Raw genomic sequence first — 21612 nt, 5'->3', positions numbered from 1 at the left:
TGACCTTGACATTGTCTAACACAACTCTTGTGGGCTTCTAGAACTGCAGAAGTCCTTGATCAGTCCTTTCAGATTGAGCCATGGTAGGGAGAGCTAATTCACCCTGTGGTGGTATTTTGGACTCATTGAGGAGAAAACCCCCTCAATTTATAATTCTTGATCATCAGTTAAATGCAGAATGAATTACAGAATCATTATAACCTAGATAAATTAAAAGAACTTTTGAGTGTTATTGGAATTGCTTAGAGACTTTGCAAAGCACAGAATGAGCTCTGCTGTCAAAACAGTTTTATCAGTTTTTTATTACACTGGGACTAGGCATGCACATTTTTGGGATGGATGTCTTGTTCTCTGACTTAAATCAAGATGAAACTAAAAATCTTGACATTGTTTTCTTAACTGACAAATCAGGAATAAATGCCTAGCCTGGGTTCAATTAAATGTTTCATTGCTGCATTTAATTTTGTTTTATTTTGACCCTTTTAACCATTAAAAAAAATAAGTGTGGGAGTTCTGTTTCAGAAGCAGCATAGCATAAAAATGATTCTGATGGAAAGTATAAATGCCATCTCTAGCATCTTCCACCACATTCTGATGAGTGAAGAGATCTCATTAATTTGACTGCTCTGTCAACAATTTGATTTCAAGCATGTTGGAGAGCTGGAGTTTACTCAAGTGCAGTATTAGATGTGCCCTGTTATTCTTGGAAACAAAATACTGAGCAGGGCAGACTATTGGCCTGACTAGTAGGCATGTCCTTACCAAGATTTATCAAAGATCTTTCTTTGCTGCTTCTCATCTCTTCATCTCTCTTTTTCACCATCTTAGATCCACGATGTTCACTTGAAATCACGTGCAGGGGTCAGCAGATGCTGATTTGGGGTGGAAGTGAGGAGCCACCCCTGTGTATCACACATCACGTGTTCAGTCTAGCAGGAGCTGAACACTTGACTTCGTAGAAAGAGGGTTCTCCTCAACTTTAAAGAGAAATATACTTGCAAGCTTGTCCTACATTATTTTCTGTCACATTCTTCCAAGTTTCAACAGATTATTTTCCAAAATGCATGACTCATAATTAGAGGGAAGCAGGTCTTTATTAGGTTTAGGCTTTATTGTTGCTTCAAAGAGAAGAGTTTAAAGATACATGTCAGTGGAGAGGGACCAGTGGCAGCAAGGCTTCTCTAAGAGAACATTTTTCTGTGATGTCTGGTTAAAGAAATGGGCAGAAGGCTAAATTTCTTTGCATTGTTGACAGGATCTAGCTGATGGCATTGGTTGTGAGTCCCATTCATAATTGCATTTTGACTTTGCAGACCAAGCAAAGATTGTTTCTGTGAGACATTCAGTTTGTTTTCGTAGAGGAAGTTTGAGTAGGAATCACTTCAGATTTAATTTTGTTTTCTTTTCTGAGCTTTCCCCCCCTTCTTGTTTTTGTTGCTGTTTTTTTTATTTAGTTGGGTTTTTTGGGGTTTTTTTTGTTTTTTTTTCTTAAAGAGTGGGTCTGTGGAACTGTTTACTGGGATTCAGGCAAAGCTTATTCTCCAGAGAATGCAAACCTCATGATTTCTATCTGGGAATTACAAACTGAATCAAAGTGGACTTAGTTATAATTCACATATTCAAATGTAGGAAGTATTTGTATGATATAGTTTTTACTTTATTAACCTCTTATTTATATTTTAATTGCTAGCAAAAGTCGAATGCATCATTGAGGCCAGATGGGTCAACAAACATTTTGCCTCAGAAGAATTTATTTATTACCATGGGTTCCACTGAGGTATGATTGAAAAAAATCTTTAGATGACATTTAGAAGTAAAATATTAAAAAGGCTTAACCGTTCTGCAGTGTTGTACGATTTTTGTAATCCTTGGATAGATATTTAAGTACTTAGTCCCTGTTCTTATAATTCAGGGTCTCCCAGCATTTCTTAAGCTGAGGTTGGCCTTCATCAGTAAAAAAGTAGTGATTTCACTATCTGAGAGGAGAGCAGGTCAAATAAATCCTTGTTAAAAAAATTGCAGATCCTAACAATTTTTCAATGACTGCACATTAAGTGTTTTCCAGGGCTTGTGCACTTCTAGTTTAAAAGTGCAGTTCTTCAGTGGTTTTCTATGCCCTTTCTTATAATAATGCTGCACATTACTCAAAAAATACCTTTAATAAATCCTTTATTCCATTCAAATTCTTATAATCACCTCGTCCCTGTAATATCTAAGCATTAGTCAACAGTATATTCAGAGTTGTCGTTAAGATTTTTGATTCATTTTGATTTTTTCCATCTCTTTTGGGGGAAATTGGCTCTTCATATGCAATGATTTTTTAATATGGCCTGGTGATGCTTTGGTTTTCATTTTTATTGCTATTGTTGTTGTTTCTTGCCAGCCCCAAAAAACTTATGTTAACATTGTAATGCTAGAAAAGACATAGCAGAAAAATTCTTTCTTGCTTTCAGGGGAAAAGTGAGTTTCATTCCTCTGCCAATTGGGCCAACTAGAATGGATTTTCAAATTTGTTGCAGTTGAGTTTTTATTAGTTTTGTTATTAGGTTGAATGGATAAATAAACAAAATAAGCATCTTTCAAGTACAATAACAAGAAATAGCCTGGCTCACAAGCTCTCCCTGTACTGCATTTTCTTAGTAGAGGTGCAACATTGAAACAGTCTGTCCAAAAGGGCATTTTTGACATTCTTGTGTCAGACAGGGAAGAAACAGTATTTGATTTGAGGACAGATTTTCAAATATCCTGCAAACAGTTTCACTATCTCTTTCAGTAATTGATGGGTTTTTTTTACAGTTTTGATTTCAGCACACTTTTAGGATAGGTAAATTTTAAAGTAAAATACTTTTATTGTATACTTGCATTCTTTTTGACTGTATGCATTTGTTCCTATTTTCAGGACTTTACAGGAACTTGTGCATTTTTCCTAAGAACATCAGATGAAGTTATAACTGCATCAAATGTCTCTCAGGTCAGAGGAAACTCATGCAGTATTCACATGTTCATATTTTCTCAGACCTTTATTCATGCAACTGGAGTCAGAAAAAATAGGGAATGCTTTCATGAAAATGTCTCGTTGTATGCTTAACAGAAGTTCTTTTTCATAAGAGTAAGCATTTGTGATAAAGTAAAATTCCAATGATTTATAAATTGGCTACTGCTAATTTATCATGAGTATCATTAAACCCCAAGATTTTAATTAATGAAAATAATTATTAATTAGTCATTAAAACATAAAATTTAATGACAATAGGGAATAAGGACCTAAAGCAGAAGATTGTATTTTAAGTAATGAGATTAAATTATTGAAATGCTGCACTTAAACTGTGTCTTTTAGACTCTTAAAGATAAGTTTTGAAACTGACATCAGGTTTTCCAGTCTCTCATAGTTTGTTGTGTATAAAAAAGTACTGTGACAGCCTTTTCTGACTTTCAGAGATACTCAAGTTGCATAATTATGGACTGTGAATGTGTCTGCCACGTTTCTGAATTTCATTCAAATGGTGTAATGCTGCAGAAGTCAACATGCATTGTGCTAATTTTTGTTTCTTCCCAAAGGAGGTGAATTTTGGCATGTTTGACTGTACTAATGGGGATATCCTTCAGGGCCTGGAATTCTTCTTGTCCCAGATCATGATACCAGCACTGAAATCCCAACAGGTAATCATACAATCAGTTGGTTTTTTTTCTCAAGAACATGTAGAAGTAAGGCATGTGGCTGCTGCTTTGTGCATCTGTTGGACCTAGAACAGAGGATATAAGAAGATAAAAGTCTGATATAGGCCTTTATGAGATTCATGCAATTTGTACATATACAATTGTTTGAAATTCATGTAGCTACTGTTTATTTGCTAGCAATAGGTGCCCGCTTTAATTAATATGACAAAGGAGAATATAACACAGCAACCATACCAAGGTAAAGGTGTGATGACTTTATGAAAACTAGATTAAGTCTGGATTGTAAGAAGTGTCAAGTCCTGGCAGCACAAGGGATCAGTCCGTGACTTTATTCTGGAGCATGGACAGCATGAACAGTGTTATATTCAGAATATCCAGCTTCTTTGAGTTATTCTCATTCTGTGGCACTTGTAAAGCATCAGTTTGTTCAGGTGCCTCTGGAAGCACACGTTCAGAGGTGGCAAGTGCAAAGAAGCTCACTGTCTGCTGAGAATGATGGTGTTGTATGCTGCTAGCATACACTGTCATTTTCTCTCCCCAGGAGCAGAAAGGGACTTCAGAGTCTGTTTTCTCTGTTCAGAAGGAGAAAAAGAAAACTAAACAAAATACAATCCAGTGTGAAATCAGTGACAGCTGACTTCAGAGTCAAGTCAGAGTGAAGTCAGAGACTTCTGTTTCTTAGAGCCTCTAGCTTGTTTATCTCTTCTTGTCTTACCGAATAATTAAATCAATGCACACTTTAACGTATCGATGAGTATATTTTAAAGGTCATGTTGATAAATCTTTATATACTGCCATGAATAAGAAATACTTTTCTAATGAAAAATACCTTTTGTGGTAAAAAAAAAAATAAAAGGAAGCCTGACCCTCACTTTTTTGGTTTTTGCATGAATCATAAAATGATCAGAACTGGGGAGCTGTGAAAGAAGGCTTGAAGAACAGCCAGATACAAGAGTTTCTGTATGCAGTGGATAAATTTGTGGGTACTTTGTCATCATCTAGACAGAATATAGAAGATAAAATTCAGCTCACAAAAGTAGATATTGATGTTTATGTCAGAAACTTACAGAACCCATCTGACTACTTAACTGCAGGTGAGTAATTCCTACACCAGAGCAAACAAAATGATGCTCTTTATAAAATAAATGTCATAAATAAAAATTTACTTTGAACAGTTAATTCATTTTCCCTGAGCTGTTTACATTTTTCTGCTTACTCCTGCCAGGTTTGTGATTGTTTAATTATAAAACCATCAATCATTTGCCCATACTTTAGTTCATACATCTTAAAGAATTAGGTAGTTGCTTGATACATCATGCAAGCAGTTGTCTGAATCCCTCCTAGCCAAGTAGTTGCTGAGTGAATCCATATACTAGTATGTGTACTAGTCACCTTCTTTGATACTGGCAAAATCCTATCCAATGTTCTGACTCTGTGAATAAAACCACCTGAATTTTTTTAAAAATTACTTATTTACATTATGTTTTTGTAAGAAAAAGAGTAGTTATGTCTCTTTCAAAAATAGCTTTCTACCATTTCTCATGAACTCGCTGTATTTCTGTTTCCATTGTAAAGGATATGCAGTAGTAACAGAGTAGGTAGACACAAATATTATCTGTGTGCATCTTGTTGTTACAGTCCTAGTCTTTTCCTGCTGGTGGGTGATTAAAATACACAGAGTTTACATAGTCTCAGATTATGTTTGGCAAGAACACTGAGCTTCTGTAGTTTAAATTTCTGTATTTATTTCTTGGTGCTTATAAAACTAATTCCAAACTAAACCAATTCTGTGGTTTTGAAGGCACTAACAGAGAGGTCACTGAGAAACTTGAAGAAGTGGTCATGATTTGGACCAAGCAGATTAGACAAGTTTTAGTGGAGAGTGAACAAATTAGAAGAGAAGCTGATGATGTTGGTCCATCTGCAGAGCTGGAACACTGGAAGTCAAGAATGTCATCCTTTAACAGGTGAAATCCCTGCATTGTTTCTCACAGAGTCTTAAACAAAATGGATTTTCAAAAAATAAGTGTTAACTTTTATTCCAGAGAGAGAGTATTAAGTATGTTTCTTTCTTCAAAGCCTTTTAGACGAGATCAAGAGTTCAAAAGTAAAGAAAATTATAAGTATTCTTCAGGCAGCAAGATCAAAGACATTACAGCAGTGGAAGGAACTGGTAATTACTACTTTCTAATTAGAATTTTACATTATTACAGTACTGCCTTTGTAATATATAGAGAACTGAACACAATGCTAAAAACAAAAATAACTTGGAGTGTTTGTGCTGGTCTCACACTGGGGTTTATTATCCTTTTGTTGGAGCATATAGCATCAATGCTCCTGAATTTAAATAGATAACTTGAAAAGAAGTCAGTGCTGTTGTAATGTTGCTTTTATTAACATTATAAGTGTAAAGGTTGTGCAAAAGTAAAGCAGTACAGCAATACAACATTTTTCTGTCTCTGACAAGCTGAACCCTGTGCAGGCCAACTGTAGAAGTCTGAAAGTCCTTCATAATGCTTTTAGAATTGTTGAGAGCAGACTTCTAGTGGCATAACTGCTACTTCATGTAAGTGGATACCTGAAATATAAACTTATCAGGCACAATTGTGGGCAAGCCAGAAAATAAGCTGTAGATCATATACAGTCAGTGAGACCCCCCCCCCCCACCCCCACCCCCACCCCCAGAATGCAGGTCTTCTACTGCTTAAGAAAGTATTTTACTGTTTTAAGAGTAGACCAGGAAAAGTTTTTGATTTTTTTGAATACCATATTTGCAGACTTTTATGATAAATGGAATTTGGATAAAAGAAAATGACTATACAGAGCCAGTACGAGCCAAGGATGATGAACTGCATTTCTTTCTTCCTATGAGCTATAGCTTTAAGTAGTGAATAGTTCCACCTGACATGAACATAATGATGTACAGGCATTAGTTTTGAACTCATTGTCGCTCACAAGTGTTTATTAAACAACGTTGGGAAGCACCCTGGTAACATTTCAGGGATCTTGTCTAAGTTCTGTAGAATGGTTCCTGTGCAGAAGCTGTTCTATAATCTAAGTTGGATCCATGAGGAGGAAAAAGCTTTGGAGGTCTAAGTAAGGACTTCCTTTAAACCACATCCAAGATGTTGCTTACCTTGGAAGTTCTTGCCAATTTTTGCATGTAAAAGCAATTATTTCTCATGTGAAAAATAAATAGCATATTTAAAAGCACTTCTGTGGGAAAGTGCACGACTTAATCATAGCCTTGTGTGCTGCAAAAGAGAAAGAACCTGTTGAGAAAATTTTCACAGTAATAATTCTATTCCTTTCTTTTTTTCTCATCCCTTCAGGATGGTAGTATAACAATTGCTGCCAATGAAGCTAAGGACAATGTGAGATATTTATATACATTGGATAAATTTTTTGGTCCACTTGCCCATGCTTCACCTGTAAGTACTATAAAGACACTTCATGTGAAATTAAAAAAAAAAAGGAAGGGCTTTTGTTTCTGTAAAAAAGCTATTTTTCCTTTTAATATTTAACTCTTTCACTTAATTATTAGTGGACAGCTCAACTCTTTAGGCATTAGTTGATTGAGCCTACTGATTTTAAATTGACCAGATAATAATAACAACAATAACAATAACAATAACAATAACAATAATATTTTTAAAGTAGTTATCATTCCAGAAGATAATTGAAGGATATGAGAAAAACTAAGCATCAGATTGTGTTTTTCTTAACCTGGTAATGAGCTGAATTGCCTTTGTGAGCTTGGGTCTCACATATGGCAGCTCTTCTGTCTGCATGTTTAGTTAGGAATTACTTGGGATTATTTTATTGCGAAAGTCGTAAAATGATCTTAAATCTTGGGTTGAGCTGAAATTGGTCAGCTTCCACTTACTTTACAGGTTAAAGCAATTTCTCTTGTAGGTTGCACTGTCAATAAAATTGATTTTCATAACCATATGGGTCTCAGAGTTAATTTTTTTTTTTAAAGTGAGAATATGATACAGACACCAGACAAAAATGTCTTAAACTTGCATATTGAGAACATTTACACATAATCCAGCTGGTAGCAATTTTTCTAAATAGTATTTTCAAAGCTTGATCTCTTTTGAATCCATTCTGCTATTTTACTCTGCTCTTCTTCTGCAAATATTTACTGTTCTGCCATATTGGACTTGACTTTTAGATACCGTTACCATACTTTTAAAATTCTTTTCTAGACCAGTCTCTTGTTCTGGGTTCTCAGTGTATCTGGCTTGCATGCATTTCTCTGAAATATTTCGGTGGGATAGAAAACTCTATAGTTAAGTGTCCAGTGAAAGAGATTATTTTTGCCTAGCCTCCCCCTTCTGGACTTCTCTTCTGTACAGATCTAGACAAAATGAGCAAAGGCCAACTTTCTTCTTGTCCTTCCTACAGAAATCCAGCTCTTTTCCCGCAGTGTATGATCTCTTTTCCTCAGGTAGTATATTCCTCTGCAAAGCAGATTACAGCACCTTCTTATACCATAGGCCATGGCCAAGCAGAGTAGAGCCTCTGGTTTTCCTGTGGAAAATCCCAATCTGTAAAAGACCTATTCATTTATTCACTGCCCTTTTCCCATGCTTTTTGTCTTGGTCAAGGTGTGATAGGTCCCTGCAAGTGAATTGGATAGTCCATTTCATAATGAAAAAACAAAAAAGGATGTTTGTCCACTGATAAACATATTCCCAGAGCAGTCACACTTTTCATTGTATTAATTTCAGGAAATTCAGATTTCTGTCTTTCCCATTTTCTTTTTCTGTTATAGGTAACAGTGATGGAGCACATTCCCAGTTTAATGAACACTGTCTTTATGATCTACTGTACATCACCATACTACAACACATCAGAGCACATGACATCCCTGTTTCTTAAAATCACCAATCAAATGATTAACACGTGCAAGACCTATCTATGTGAAGGGGTTTCAAAAATCTGGGAGCTGGACAGGTGATAGAATTTTAATAATTTCATCTTCTGTTGTTGACATTAGAAGTAAAATTACAGATTATTCATCAAGATTATTAATAGGTAAATTTAAGTAGCCCTTTGTCCTCCTACTAGTCACTGATTCCTATGTTAATTTTAAGCTGGTATCTACTAATTCTGTGTAGAATTAAGTACTCTGCAAAAACTAATTTACAATGTGTTTTAAAAAACCTGTTCTTAGAAATTGTGTAATGTATACTAGTAAACAACACTTGATATATTTTCCACATGGATTTTTTTAGACCAAAACACACTTAAGAAATTGGAACTGGGAGCTGAAATACTTCATAAAAAAGCTCCAAGGACAGACTGGCAAAGTTCCCTCCAAGATTTATATTTTGCTGTTACTGGACATGAAAGTCAGTTTGAGGAAGGGAACAATATATAGCAGGACCAAAATCACAACTCAGTTGTATTGTGGGACATTTCAGGGAAGGGATGAGTTAGCTGCTCTACAGCTACTTGTCCGAGTGCTACACTCAGCATAAATGGAAGCACAGAGGTGTTTGTTTGAAACTCATTCCTTGGGTGGTGAATGCTGATGTCACTGGCAGAACAAGTGTAGCTAAAGGATGACAGGTGCAGGTAACACAGGAAGAACACACACTATAAGAACAGGTCAATTATTTTCATGCAAAAAAAAGAAGGAGGAAACCACAGAGGGATGTTAAGATGAACGTGACATCTGAAGTTGTCAACTAGGAAATTAATAATTGGAATAGTCTTTTGGAATAGTGTAACTGGAGTAAGATTAAGGATATTGGCATGAAAAGGAAAGGGTGTTACAAGCTTCACCAAAGCAGATAGTCAGGATGTCTCTGCTTAAATTCCAGCCAAGTCAAAATGACTCTGAGGTAACAGGCTAGGAAACTAAAGTAAATCTAACAATTTTGATTCATTATGAATTTTAAGTGTAGAAAAATGGAATTTTTCAGAAATTACCTGTAGTCAATTAAGTACTGATTATGTTTATTCTAAAGAATTAATGTAAGTAAAAGTAGAATACTTTTTTTTTTTTTTTGCTTATTCTAGCTGAATTTATTTTAGAGACATTCTTCTCATTTATTTAATCTGCTATCCCTGCAAAAGTTTGTCCCAGTTAATGGTTTCAGCCTATAGATTTGACTGTAATTTTAATCCCCAGTAATATTTTGGAAGATGAAAGACAAAGCCAAAGTGGAGGAACAGCTCTGGGCAAATGGATTATGGCTGGTTTCCATGCCTCATCTACGCATCTCATGTGGCACCTCAGGGTTAATGGACAATTGTGTGTAAGATATAACTATCTGTGCCCTTTGGAGCTAAGTTCTTCCTGGTGTATCTTTTAAAGAAACAAGACTCTCCTCATCTTTATTTTAGTGTGGAAAAATACTTCTTCAGTCTTGTCTACTTAGGAAAAAACCCAAAAAAACAAAGAAAGAAACAAAGGAAAACCAATCAGCAATACTCAGATGAGGAATGTGCAACTGCACAAGATGAGGAACTTGCAAACTGCAAGCATTTGCTAGCGAGCATTAACCTGTTATACATCCTTTGTGGACTATGCCATGCAAGTCTTGGATTGATGACAACAACAAGATAAATATATCCAATCTAGATAACAGGTCCAAGTCAAAACCTTTTGACTCAAAACTATCATATTTTGAATGTTTGTCATATAGTGTATAATTTCATGTTCTTATTTTGCAAAGTTGCTGATTTGACTAAAATATTTTATTTTTATTTATTCTCTTTTGAAGACCTTCAGATGATTCTCTGTCTTCTGTATTTTCTTCCTCAGGCAAGAACTGCTAAAGAGGATACAACAGTGCATTTTCCTCAAAGAAAAGTACCGAGCATCCTTTCAGAAAATTAGGGAAGAGCTAAAGGAAAATCCAAGTGATAGACAGTTTGTTATCAGGTAAATAATTCATTCCAATATTGAATCATATCGATGAGTACAATTTATAAATGAGATATAATTATATCTGCTGGCTAAAAGAAAAGCTAAGTGTTCAACTAAAATGAAATACTTTTTATAATCAGAAGATGACCTTGCAGAGTGAGTTTTTAATTTTTATTCAGGAATAAACCAGGTTTTTGCCAGTCACTTGTTGATTCAGCACATGTCCAATGGGACTTCAGGGGAATTTAGGCATTGGTTAACTGAGTACAAATATATATTCATGGTATGGAATGCTAAAAAATTTGAATAATGAATATAAGTGAAAACACTCTCAGGGAATTCAGTCAACTTCGAGCTGAGCTCTCTATAACACTGCCAAGGAGTGTTTTAACTGTATTGACACTTAAATCATGGGGCATTTCTTGGTATTGTTCATTCACATTTTCTTCTCCTGTGAATATCTTATTTGAAAGAGTTACTCCTGTGAAATGTGGTAAAGACTTTTAATTGACATATGTAAGGATTAAGCATTTTCTGGTTTATATACGTGCATTTAAAATTTTTTTTGTTGATATGTACTCATTACAGTATGATTTTTTTGGTGTGAAACTCAGTAGCCGCTCTGGTACAATATATGTGACCTAAATAAAAACCTGTTGCAAAGAGATTTTCATAGAAATAAATCCCTCTTTTCTTATTGTTAGTGAAAACTACATATTTGGAAAATTTGAGACCTTCTGTAAACGTTTGGAGAAAATTTCAGATATGAGCAATACTATGGAAAGGCTTTTAGAGCTCCAGCACATAAAAATAGAAGGCATTGACAAGATCACTACTCAATACCAGAGCATTGCTACAAATACAAAATCCAAACAGTATGATGTTCTGGACCATAGGACAAAAGAGGTACTTACATTCAGCACGTGTGTGTCACAATCACTCTGTTGATTCTGTGCTTTTCACTGGAGTTATGTGAAGAATGTTGAATATTATAAAAATGTATATATTTTTTTGCAGTAACAATAATACAAATACTCTCATATCTTTTAATACAATTCGAAAGTGTTGGGGTAAATTTGTTTTTTTCTTCAAATGCTTTTGTTAACTTTATGGAAACTAGGTTTTATGTGATACATAAGTCTACAAACTAATTTTCTTAAGCCTGATTTTGAGATGCATATATTTTGAACTGCAGGGTGAAAACTAATTTAGGTATGTTAAGACACCAAATGCAGTTTGTCTAGTTATAAATGTTACTCAGTATTATTAAAGATAATAGTAATGGCACTATTATAGCAAAGTTAGTACAGGCACATAATTGCACATTTTACAGGGAGAGGGGCATGATATCACTCCCAGTGCCAAACAGAATGATAAAAACTAAAATGGCTTTTCAAATGCTCCAGTCTCATGCTTTAATCCTGTACAGGCTGGAAATGAGCTGCTTTTCTTGAGCTATAGCCTGCTTGTTTTGCAGAGTTAGTGGCCTCACAATAGAAGTTCTAGAAGTGTTACTTACTCTCCTGCCTTCCTGCTTGCCACTGTCATTAACTTCCCCTTAAACATTAACCTCAGGAGTGCTTTTGGCTTTCTGATTTTGATGGCTTGTCTTTCTCTAATACTTGCTGTGTGTTTCTCTAATACTTCCTGCGTGGCTCCTTTCTGAAAAAGGGTATTTGCTGTTCACTGGAATTTGGAGGGGTTAAAAATGGCATGACTTCTCTACACTGAAATGTTTGGAGCAATAGCTATCATGTACTGTTTTCCCAAGCTTGTGCAGTTCTCTCTTTGGGAGAAGTTTACATTGAACTCTTTTTGTTAGGCCCTCAGTATTTTGGACTCTTAAGAAAAAAGTGTTACAGATAAATACCCAAATTACTTGTAGGAGCTGCCAAATTTGGTAACAACCTCCATTAGTCTTCAAGGTGCTCTAGAGAGCCTGCCAGTTTGCTTGCCTTTGGTGGGTTTCATACCTGGACAGTGAGCTGAGCACTCTGCTGGGGCAGGGCTGCAAGTAGCTGGTGAGTGTGCTTTGCTCTCTCTGATGAACTTATGAGTTTTCCTTGGCCTGTCTGTGTTCCTCTGTGCTCCTTTGTGTTCTTGAAGATGAGGCTTTCATCATTTAACCTAGCACTGCTTATGTTTGCTTTGCTTTGCTTGGAGTGTAAATGCCTTTGCTGCTGGTAATGTTCCTGTTCTTTTTAATGCAGTGCTGAACACACACACACACACACACAATCACACACACACACACACACACACACATACATACACACACACAGGGTAGATAAAACAGATTCCTGAAAAGCTTCACACAAGTGATTTTTTTTTAAATAAAACGAAAGCAGCCTTATAGATGATTTTTTTTCTTTTACTTTTATTCTAGTTTGAAAAAGATTACCTTGAATTTAAGAACCAAATTGCAGCATTGTATGAATCTATACAGGAATTTGTGGATTCCTGGTTTGAGAAGACCTTAACTGTAAGTAAGGTACCAAATGCAAGCCCCTGCTTCTGGTGCTCAAAGGGCTGAGCTCATACCTATAGCTCCTACTAAACTCCTTCTTTACTGCCAGTGTTCTGTACTGTGCTGGTGGCCGCCTGAGATGATGCTGGAGGACATCAAACCTATTACACATGTTCTAGAAGTTGCTTACAGAAATGATGTAAAGGAATGCTCATTCTTACTTGGTGCTGAGTATATGTTCCATGTTTCCATATCAGTTTTATAGCTCCATATTTTGAAGTTTGTTTTCTTTCTTCATCCTGGCGTTTCCTGTTGCATTTATAATTTATTCCTGTTTCACTGGCAGGAGTAATGAAATAATGTCTGCCATCTGTTCCCTAATGTCAGTGTTGTTCTATGGCTCAGACCCTGATTAGATATGAGCTGTTAATTAGGTGCAAGTAAAGGTGTAGGTGTTCTACCACAACTGTTTGCTGAAAAAAAGGAGACAGGATTTGAGAGTCAGAAAAACCCCAAACTGTAGTGATAACAGTTTCTTGGTTTATACGGTGGTAAGTATGTCCTGTGTGGGACAAAATATGGAAGTAAAATCCACAAACTTGTCTGGATGGATTTTTCTGTATTTCTTAAAAAATTACTTACAAATTTACATAGCATATTCTAAATTAATAAAATACTTTATGATGGACAGTGACTTTCTGAACTGCTGTCTTCTGAAGTAAATGCTCCATCTTCCTTTTTAGACTGAACAGATGCTGGGATTTCTGATGAAACTTGAAATAATAGGAGAAAATAATATTGATCTGAATGAGAAGTATACCATTGTTCTTCAACAGTACAGCCAAGACTTAGAATTGATTCAAAAACTCTATCAGAAGGAAAAGGAAAATCCACCTATACCACGTAATATGCCACCAGTAAGAATGAAGTAAATGAGAGAGAAAAATTACTTTATTTCTTGACTGTTTCAAGTTAATGAAAATCTAACCTCATATCTTCTGTGTTTTAGGTAACAGGGAAGATTATGTGGGCCCAGCAGTTATTCAGAAAAATTGACCATCCAATGATGTTCCTTAAAAAGAAAACCGCACTTTTGAAGGTTGGAAATTAGCAGAGGAGGATTTATCCTAATTTTCAAGCATGTTATTAACAGAAAGCAAATTTACTTATATACTTCTGCACTCACTATTCTAGCAGCTTGTATCCAAGCTCATCCAACAGTGGAATCATTTGTATACCTTTCTCAGTGGGCCATTAGTGCCTCGTATGTGCCATAATATAGGCTTTGTTCTATGAACAGAATTGGGAGGAAAAATCAGGAAAAGAGTTTTTAGAGCAGTTGAACACTACATAATAATTGAATTCCTAAATATATTGCTGTATTTCTGCATCTCATCTTTCTCTAAAACAGCATAATTTAGAGATTTCTATTTCTTTTATTTTCCTGTGGTGGAGAGGAAAAGCCTCATGGAGGGCCTTTCTACTGTGCTAGACTCATTGAATTGTTTAAGTGGTGCTTTTTCTTTCTTTTTTTTTTTTTCCTAAATTGCAGACAATGGAAATGAAAAAAGTTATCAAGAACTACAATAAAATGGCTGCAGTTCTTTTGGAATTTGAGCTTATTTATCATAGGGCCTGGTGCAGGTTTGCTGACCAGGCTAGGAATGCTCTGTGTGCTTCCTTACTTGCCAGGCACCCAGAAACCAAGGTAAATATGATTTATTCTTTGTATTACTGTTACATGATTTAGTATTACACATGCTGCTTACTCATATCATGGATAGAGAAGAAAGCATTGAAGTAACCTTAACCTAAATAGGGTTAAAAAATAACCTACTTGAGTTGAAATATTTTTTTCCTTTTTGTGTATATTTATGATACATCTCATAATGTTTCTTCTTCATAAGGATTCTGTCTTATTCAGGGTATAAAAGAGGCAGTATCCAGCAAATACATACCTACTACTGACTTATCTACATTCTTTAGCTATTGTTTCCTTGCTCATTTTCTATGTTAACCAAATTTTTAGTCAAGGATGGAATTTTTTGTTGGGTCATGGTCTTTTCTACAGTGATCAATATCACTGTGTTGAATATATTGCAATAATTCATTAATTTGCTTTCAAAATTGATTGCTGAGGCAGAAAATTTAACCCTTCTGACTTCATAGATTTTTTTCCCTGCTGTAGTGCAGAGAAATTATGGTTAAAAGGTGGCATTTTTTTGTACCGAAGATTCCATAATGAGCATCTAGAACATAGTTTTCAAATTTATGCAGCATCTCAAAAAAATACTAAAAGTATCTTTAGTGCCCTCAAAAGTGTAGAGGTCAACCTTCACAATATTTCTTCCTAGTTACTGATGGAAAAGCTGAGATGAAAAGACAAATTAACTTACAGAGAATGTAGCTGCAGAACTAGAATTAAACTTGGGAAGTCCTGGGAGCCAAGAGGTTAGGGCACAGTGAAGGAATCACAAGAAATTGAAGTCAGTGTAAGATATTGGTTGATTAATACTTCGGGAAACCGTTATATTTCTAGAGGAGGCTGGAGAAGAAATAAGTATTTTAAAAATCCTCTCCAGTCATTTACATGTCTTTATATGATCTAGTTACATCACACTACATGTAAGTACCAAAGTAGTGTCTTATTTTCTATTTCTTTTTTTCACTGCTACATGAAGGAATTATTTGTAAACTTAGACCCAATGGTCCTGGAAGTACTTTATGAGACAAAATACCTGAGAAAAATGCATTTTGAAGTTCCAGATGTTGTCTTTGGCTTGTGTGCAGATGAAGAACAGATTAAAAGACGTCAAAGGGAGTAAGTGAACACTTTGGATTTGTTTCTCATCTGCAAATGGGAATCCCTACTTTTGAATCTGTTGCATATATTGCTTTTGATTTATTATAATTTCTGTCTTTGATGGAGTTTAATTGAATTTTAATTGCTTTCCCCTGTATTTCCATATGCATGTGCAGTTGTTCCTATTTACAGACATTTCTTGTTACTTGGAAACGCCTACATGTTTTTGTTTTGTTACTTCAACAGCTGCTCTCTAAGTAGAGCTCCCAGGTACTGCTATTATTATTGTTAAACTGCATCTGTGCACTCTAATATAGCAATTACACTCCAAAATATTACACTCAGCATCAGAAGTTTTTCTTTTTCTTGTTGGAAAAATAAGCTGGAATTTACCACTTGATTACTGCACAACCCTAACATTTGTATAGGGACTGTGTTGCCTAAGTTATAGCTTGGTCTCTCATGTTGAATATCTAAATTCACTTTTCTTGATTTAATATAATTTCTTCCTGTTTCTTGTAACAGTCCAAATCTCTGCATCGGAAGTGATTTCATTCTCAGGGATGCTCGTTGTTAATTCTAGAACTCTCGAAACAGGGATGTTCAGTCTTAAAAAAGCAATGTTTTGTGAGAACTGTTCTTCATTTCTTAATTAGAATTGGACAAAAAGGGATGACATTTAAAGAGTTTCATAAATTCTTCAACCCTTCCTCTCTTTTTCTGTTGTTGAAATTTTCAGTGTTTCAGTCTTACAATGCAACACTTTTCAATGATTTTCTGTGGACTGTTTAAGGACAGCTAACCATAATTTTTTGATGTGCAAGACAAACTCTGCATGCTACAGATACCCAAAAAGCAGCAGCTGCAAATTTTGCCATCCAACAGCGAAAAAAGTACAGAAAATGTCTGCATTAAAAAAAAGAAAGCCAAGCTTATCTTCTACTCTAAAAAAACCTTCATACAGTCTGCCCAAGCAAAGAAGGAATATTTATGGGTGTAGATTTTTTTGACTAACAACATTTAAAAAGCAATTCTAGGTATAATGTGAACGAGTTATCTCAGTATATGGTTTGTAACAATGATGTCTAAAGTCATGATTTTAATCTGCTCCAGAACACAGCTATTTTCTGTTTCTGCAGCAGTTCTTGTAAGGAACCCATTATGTATCTGACCTTTGAATTATATTTGAATCTCATTCTTGTTTATGTAGTTTCTTTGTGTAGCTCCATTTTCATGGAACTGTATTGGTAAGCTTTGTTTCAGAATTTGGACTCTTTTTCTTTGGCATCTGGGATTCTAAGGGGTTTGTATGTAGATTTTCTTATAAGCAATGTAATTTCATGCCATGTCTTGTGAGATGGAAGATGGAAACACAAATGCCATGTTTTCAGTTTCCTGTTTGTATTTTTTTTTAATTGTAAATACTTTTCCTTGGGAGAAAAATTCTGTCAATTGATCACAGTCACTTGGCTGGAGGTACTTATTTCTTCAGTCTGGATCTGCTGTTGATAAGGATAAAGAGGCTTGGCTGTAGTTAGGAAGAGCTGAGAAGGGTTGTTATTTTTAAGATGGGATCAGAACTTGCAAACCTTATTAACAGAAAATGTGTACAAAATTCTATGTGCTTCAAATATCTGAATGAAGCACATTGTGAACAGGATCATGTCTTTCAGACTCCAGAACCTGTTGATCAGTTACAAGGAACACCTGAATAGGATCCCTGTTGTGCTGAAACCGCTGATGAAGCCATGGATAGGACAAATTGAGGATGCCTTTACCCCAGGCCTGATGCAGCTGTCATGGACTTCTTTGAACATCAATAAATGTAGGTAATAGGAGAAGAAGTGGTGAGCCATTCCCACTGTGAGGTGCCTGCATTTATTTTTGCTTCTCTGTGAAAAATGTGTTTGTGGACTGATCACTTTAGGTGGATAATTTTAGCCCAACTGCTACAAGAATGTGGGACAAGAGAATGGCTATGGGTGTTTTAATAATATCTTTCCTATAAAATATATATTCAAAACTTATGCTGAACATCCTAAAAGTGACATGTCTGAAGTCAAGGTTGGAGATTTCTGCCCAAATACTAATTTTTTTCCAAGAAAACATTTATTAGGCATTGAGATTTCCCACACAAGCAGTAAGACACAGCCTTAACCCTATCAAATACAGCATAAAATTGATTAACTGTTGTAAAATATCATTGAAATGGGCATATATAAAACCATCACCAAGACTTTCATGTTGCAGTTTCATGAGCAAACAATAACTCATGCTTGTAAATTAGCTTTTCAGCTGAGGTTGATTGATGTTAGGCTTTCCCTTCTTCAAAAGGAAAAGCAGCTATATAAACAGGAACAGGTACGGTCTAAATCTGAAAGTGAAATGTGGTACAGGTTCATGCAGCTGTTTATTTATGACTCTGCCATGTGGCACTGGTGCACAGGGCTCTGACCAGTGCTTAAGGCAGGGCTGGTGACCTTTCAGCTTTACTTGGCCTTTTCCTGACCAGAGCACAAGAACCAAATGGCAAGGGTTTTTTCATATTTGTTTTATAGCTCTAAAATGAATTTTTGTGTTTAATGTTTTGCATTTTTTAGTAACACATGATAAGGAAGGTCTTTACAATAGAATTTATTTATGTAGGTACAATCTGCACTGCATTAAGTATCTGAATAGGTATAATTCAGGTTGTAATGGTTCTTTGTATCACCATTGGTTCTGGTGGAAACTGTCCCTTTTGAACAATTTAGATGTAATACAGGTATCTGGGCTATTTCCTGCTGCTGCAGCTGAAATGCAGTTACACCTAGAAGGGAATTCTTTTCTAGCATGTATGCCCTGTGTCTTTGTGAAGATGGACAATGTCTGACATGCCCAGAATGTTTGTTGAACACCTAGAAATTAGCCCCTGGTTTGGTGTACACAAAATAGCTCTTACCTGCCAGCAATGTGCTGAACTCAAGCCTAGTGTCTTATGTGTCTTTTTTCCATCTATGAGAACTCCATCTAGAAATATGGGAGTCCATAGTTGCCTTCTAGACTAAAACTCAGGAGACACAGCAAAAAAATAGATTTAAGACTACCAAATTTATATATTAAAAAAAAATCTAAGTAATTTGCTGGACTGCTTTTCTGTTTTAGACAATAAGAGAGTCAAGTTCCACCATTAGCTTCCTAGTAGCAAGAAATGACATTTCCCACTTAAAACATCAGCACTTGGACAGCCCTGTCACACTGCTATGCCTTAAGTTTTGTAGTGATTTCTTTCTACATACAGTAGAAATTTATATATATATATTAATATGTATAAAACTTTATGGTAATAATAGTGACAGAGGACATCAGGTGCTGTATTTCTTTTTATTTTGCAATGGAAGTATGAAAGGGGAAGAATTTTTCCAGTCTATTCAGAAACAGCAGAAGCAGTCGATTTTACCTTTAGTTTAATAAACACATTTGTTAAAGTAATAAGTTTATCTGTTTGGAAAGTAAATTGGGTCATGCATACAAAAGAAGAAATACAATAGTTTAATAAGTCTTGGCTGGGGAAATTTTTGTAATTTATTTTATAAGTTAATTACAATGGTGAAGTGCTGTACTTTGCTGTGCATGTATATAGGAGGACCAAAATAGTTTTTGGGCACTGGCATCCTTTATGTTTTCTGTTCTGTTTTGTTGATCCTTTTCATTACAATGTTATTACCAAAAAGAAGGGATATTTTGAAGACTTTTGTTCTGTTTATTATGAGATGGTTTACTGTAAAGATTAAAAAATACAGCAAGTCCATCATGTTTCAGGCCTTCATTTTATATTTCATTTCCATTAAATCCTCATTTTATTGTAAAACCTGGGGGAGGCAGGACTGGATGGGAGGAAGGGGAGATGAGACTTAAGAGGTCTATGTTTTACATTGATTTGTTTTCATTTTGTTATCCTTGTTTAGTTATTCAGAATGTTTACAGTACCCTGAGGGAGTTGGACTATGTAGTCAAAGCTGCATCTGATACCCTGGAATGCAGAATTGAAAGAATTCTGAAGGACATGTCAAACACTGCTCTGATAGTTTTGCCCGAAGATGAACCTATAGATGTGACTTCTTTCTTGGAACAGATAGAAAAGCTTGCTATCTCTACTGCTTCCAGACTGTCTCAGTAGGTTTCTTAATTGCACAGACTCGAAGGCCATTTTTGGGAGGGTTTATTTACTTAACGACTTTTGTATGCATAGAGGTTTTATTTTTAAAATATTATTGTAACAGAGTCCTAGTCTAGAGCAAAGTGATAGTCTTAGGATGCCGGGGAGAAACCTTAAAGTATCTTTGCACGCACAAAGTATCAAAGTATCAAAGTATGCACAGCAGTTGTGAAATAGTGTAGTATTTGGCATTTAGAATTTATTTTGCATTTCTTACATTTTTTCTTATATCATTCTAATAAGTAGCAAGAAAAATGAAGATGGATAGGACTTGAAATCTCATCCACATGTTAATTGCTTGTTTCTTAATACTTCTTTTGTTTTTATTTTAATCGTTCTGGTTTCACAGATTATCTTACTGCCTCATCATGATAAACCTGTTTTATTAGCTATGGCTAGAAAAAACCTTTTTTTGGCAAAATTATTATGAAGTTGAATCAGATATGATAGAATCTGACAAATATGTTTGTTGTTAGTCAGCATGTTTTAAAATCTCTGCATGCCCAACAAATAGGAACAAACAGAAAAATTTTGAAAGGGCATTTCCCTGCACACAGGTGCAGTGGGACAAGGGGTGTGTGCCTGGGAAATAACAAAGGGTATTCCTTATATTTGATTCCCCATGTGTGACTGTAAGGTTGTTTTTGTAGGCAGAGCCAACAAGTGGAATGCTCTGTGTATGAACTTATAGATATTCTTAAGCACAGTCTGAAAGCAGATGCTGGAAGGACTCTGGAGGTAAGACCTCTACAATGTAAAAAAAAGTAGCCTAGTCAGATACTTGATGTTTCATTTATATGCTGGATAATCTGATTATTTACCCAAGAATTTCCCTTTCACTGTTCAGGATTCCTTTGCCTGTACACATCTTGACATGAAACAGCAGACACGCTGCCAAGAATGCCTGTCCTGTAGCTACTATAACCTGATGGGACAGCTTTGTCAGAAAAATACTGACTCTTTGATCAGATGTAAGTCTGTTTTTTTCAGATATGTTTAATTTTTTAAATAAAATGCTTAGATTTTTTTTCCCCCAAGCTTATTAAGGTAAAAAAATTCTCACTTAAATATTACATTTATTTAGGCACGAAGATTTCTTTAGAGTCCTTAAGACATAGACTGCATGTTATTGACTCCAGGTATCAGACAACTAAGTTTGTAGAAGCACACAGGGTTCCTTTGTTCAGAGCTGAAATTCAACTGGCTATTCCAAATATTGTCTTGAGACCAAGTCTTGAAGATATTCAGGTAACAAAATAATTGCACATCTCAGTCATTTATGATAAAACATTTGTAAATGCATTGTTTTGAAGCAATATGTGCAAGTTTAGTCTGGTGTAAGAACTAAAAGGAAGGGGAAGAAAAGGTAAAAAGTCACTTGTGTTCATGATGACAGTGGGTACTAAGGGCATGGATCAGGTTTGTTATACAGGCTATTAGAAGGAACCATTTTTCTCAAAGCTCAGTAACTCAGTAATTCACAAACCTCTACTTAGAGGCAAACATTTCAAAATGAGTGAAAAGCTAAAAATGAATGCCGTTGATACAGCCCGACTGACTTCCTAGTCTCTTTAAACTCT

General features: G+C 35.4%; 1 protein-coding gene across 3 annotated transcripts in view; it reads left to right on the top strand.

Annotated features, from left to right (window-relative positions):
• Positions 1-21612, top strand: part of LOC119697115 (dynein heavy chain 5, axonemal-like) — a 146413-nt gene that overhangs the window by 6140 nt on the left and 118661 nt on the right. For 2 of the 3 annotated variants that reach the window (XM_038127306.1, XM_038127308.1), the window contains exons 1-7: positions 14596-14739; positions 15713-15852; positions 17508-17659; positions 19782-19989; positions 20683-20770; positions 20880-21003; positions 21117-21280. In XM_038127306.1, coding sequence (XP_037983234.1) covers positions 14623-14739; positions 15713-15852; positions 17508-17659; positions 19782-19989; positions 20683-20770; positions 20880-21003; positions 21117-21280 — 993 coding nt within the window. In that variant the 5' untranslated portion in view covers positions 14596-14622. Of the gene's footprint in view, positions 1-1690; positions 1778-2899; positions 2972-3558; positions 3661-4585; positions 4773-5479; positions 5646-5757; positions 5852-7010; positions 7110-8458; positions 8641-10459; positions 10580-11268; positions 11471-12950; positions 13047-13774; positions 13949-14040; positions 14131-14583; positions 14740-15712; positions 15853-17507; positions 17660-19781; positions 19990-20682; positions 20771-20879; positions 21004-21116; positions 21281-21612 lie in introns of those variants that run through there. The other variant, XM_038127309.1, reaches the window with a different exon arrangement.

Source organism: Motacilla alba, chromosome 2 (genome assembly GCF_015832195.1).
Source record: "Motacilla alba alba isolate MOTALB_02 chromosome 2, Motacilla_alba_V1.0_pri, whole genome shotgun sequence".
Lineage (NCBI taxonomy): Eukaryota > Metazoa > Chordata > Aves > Passeriformes > Motacillidae > Motacilla > Motacilla alba.
This window is presented reverse-complemented; position numbering and strand designations above follow the sequence as displayed.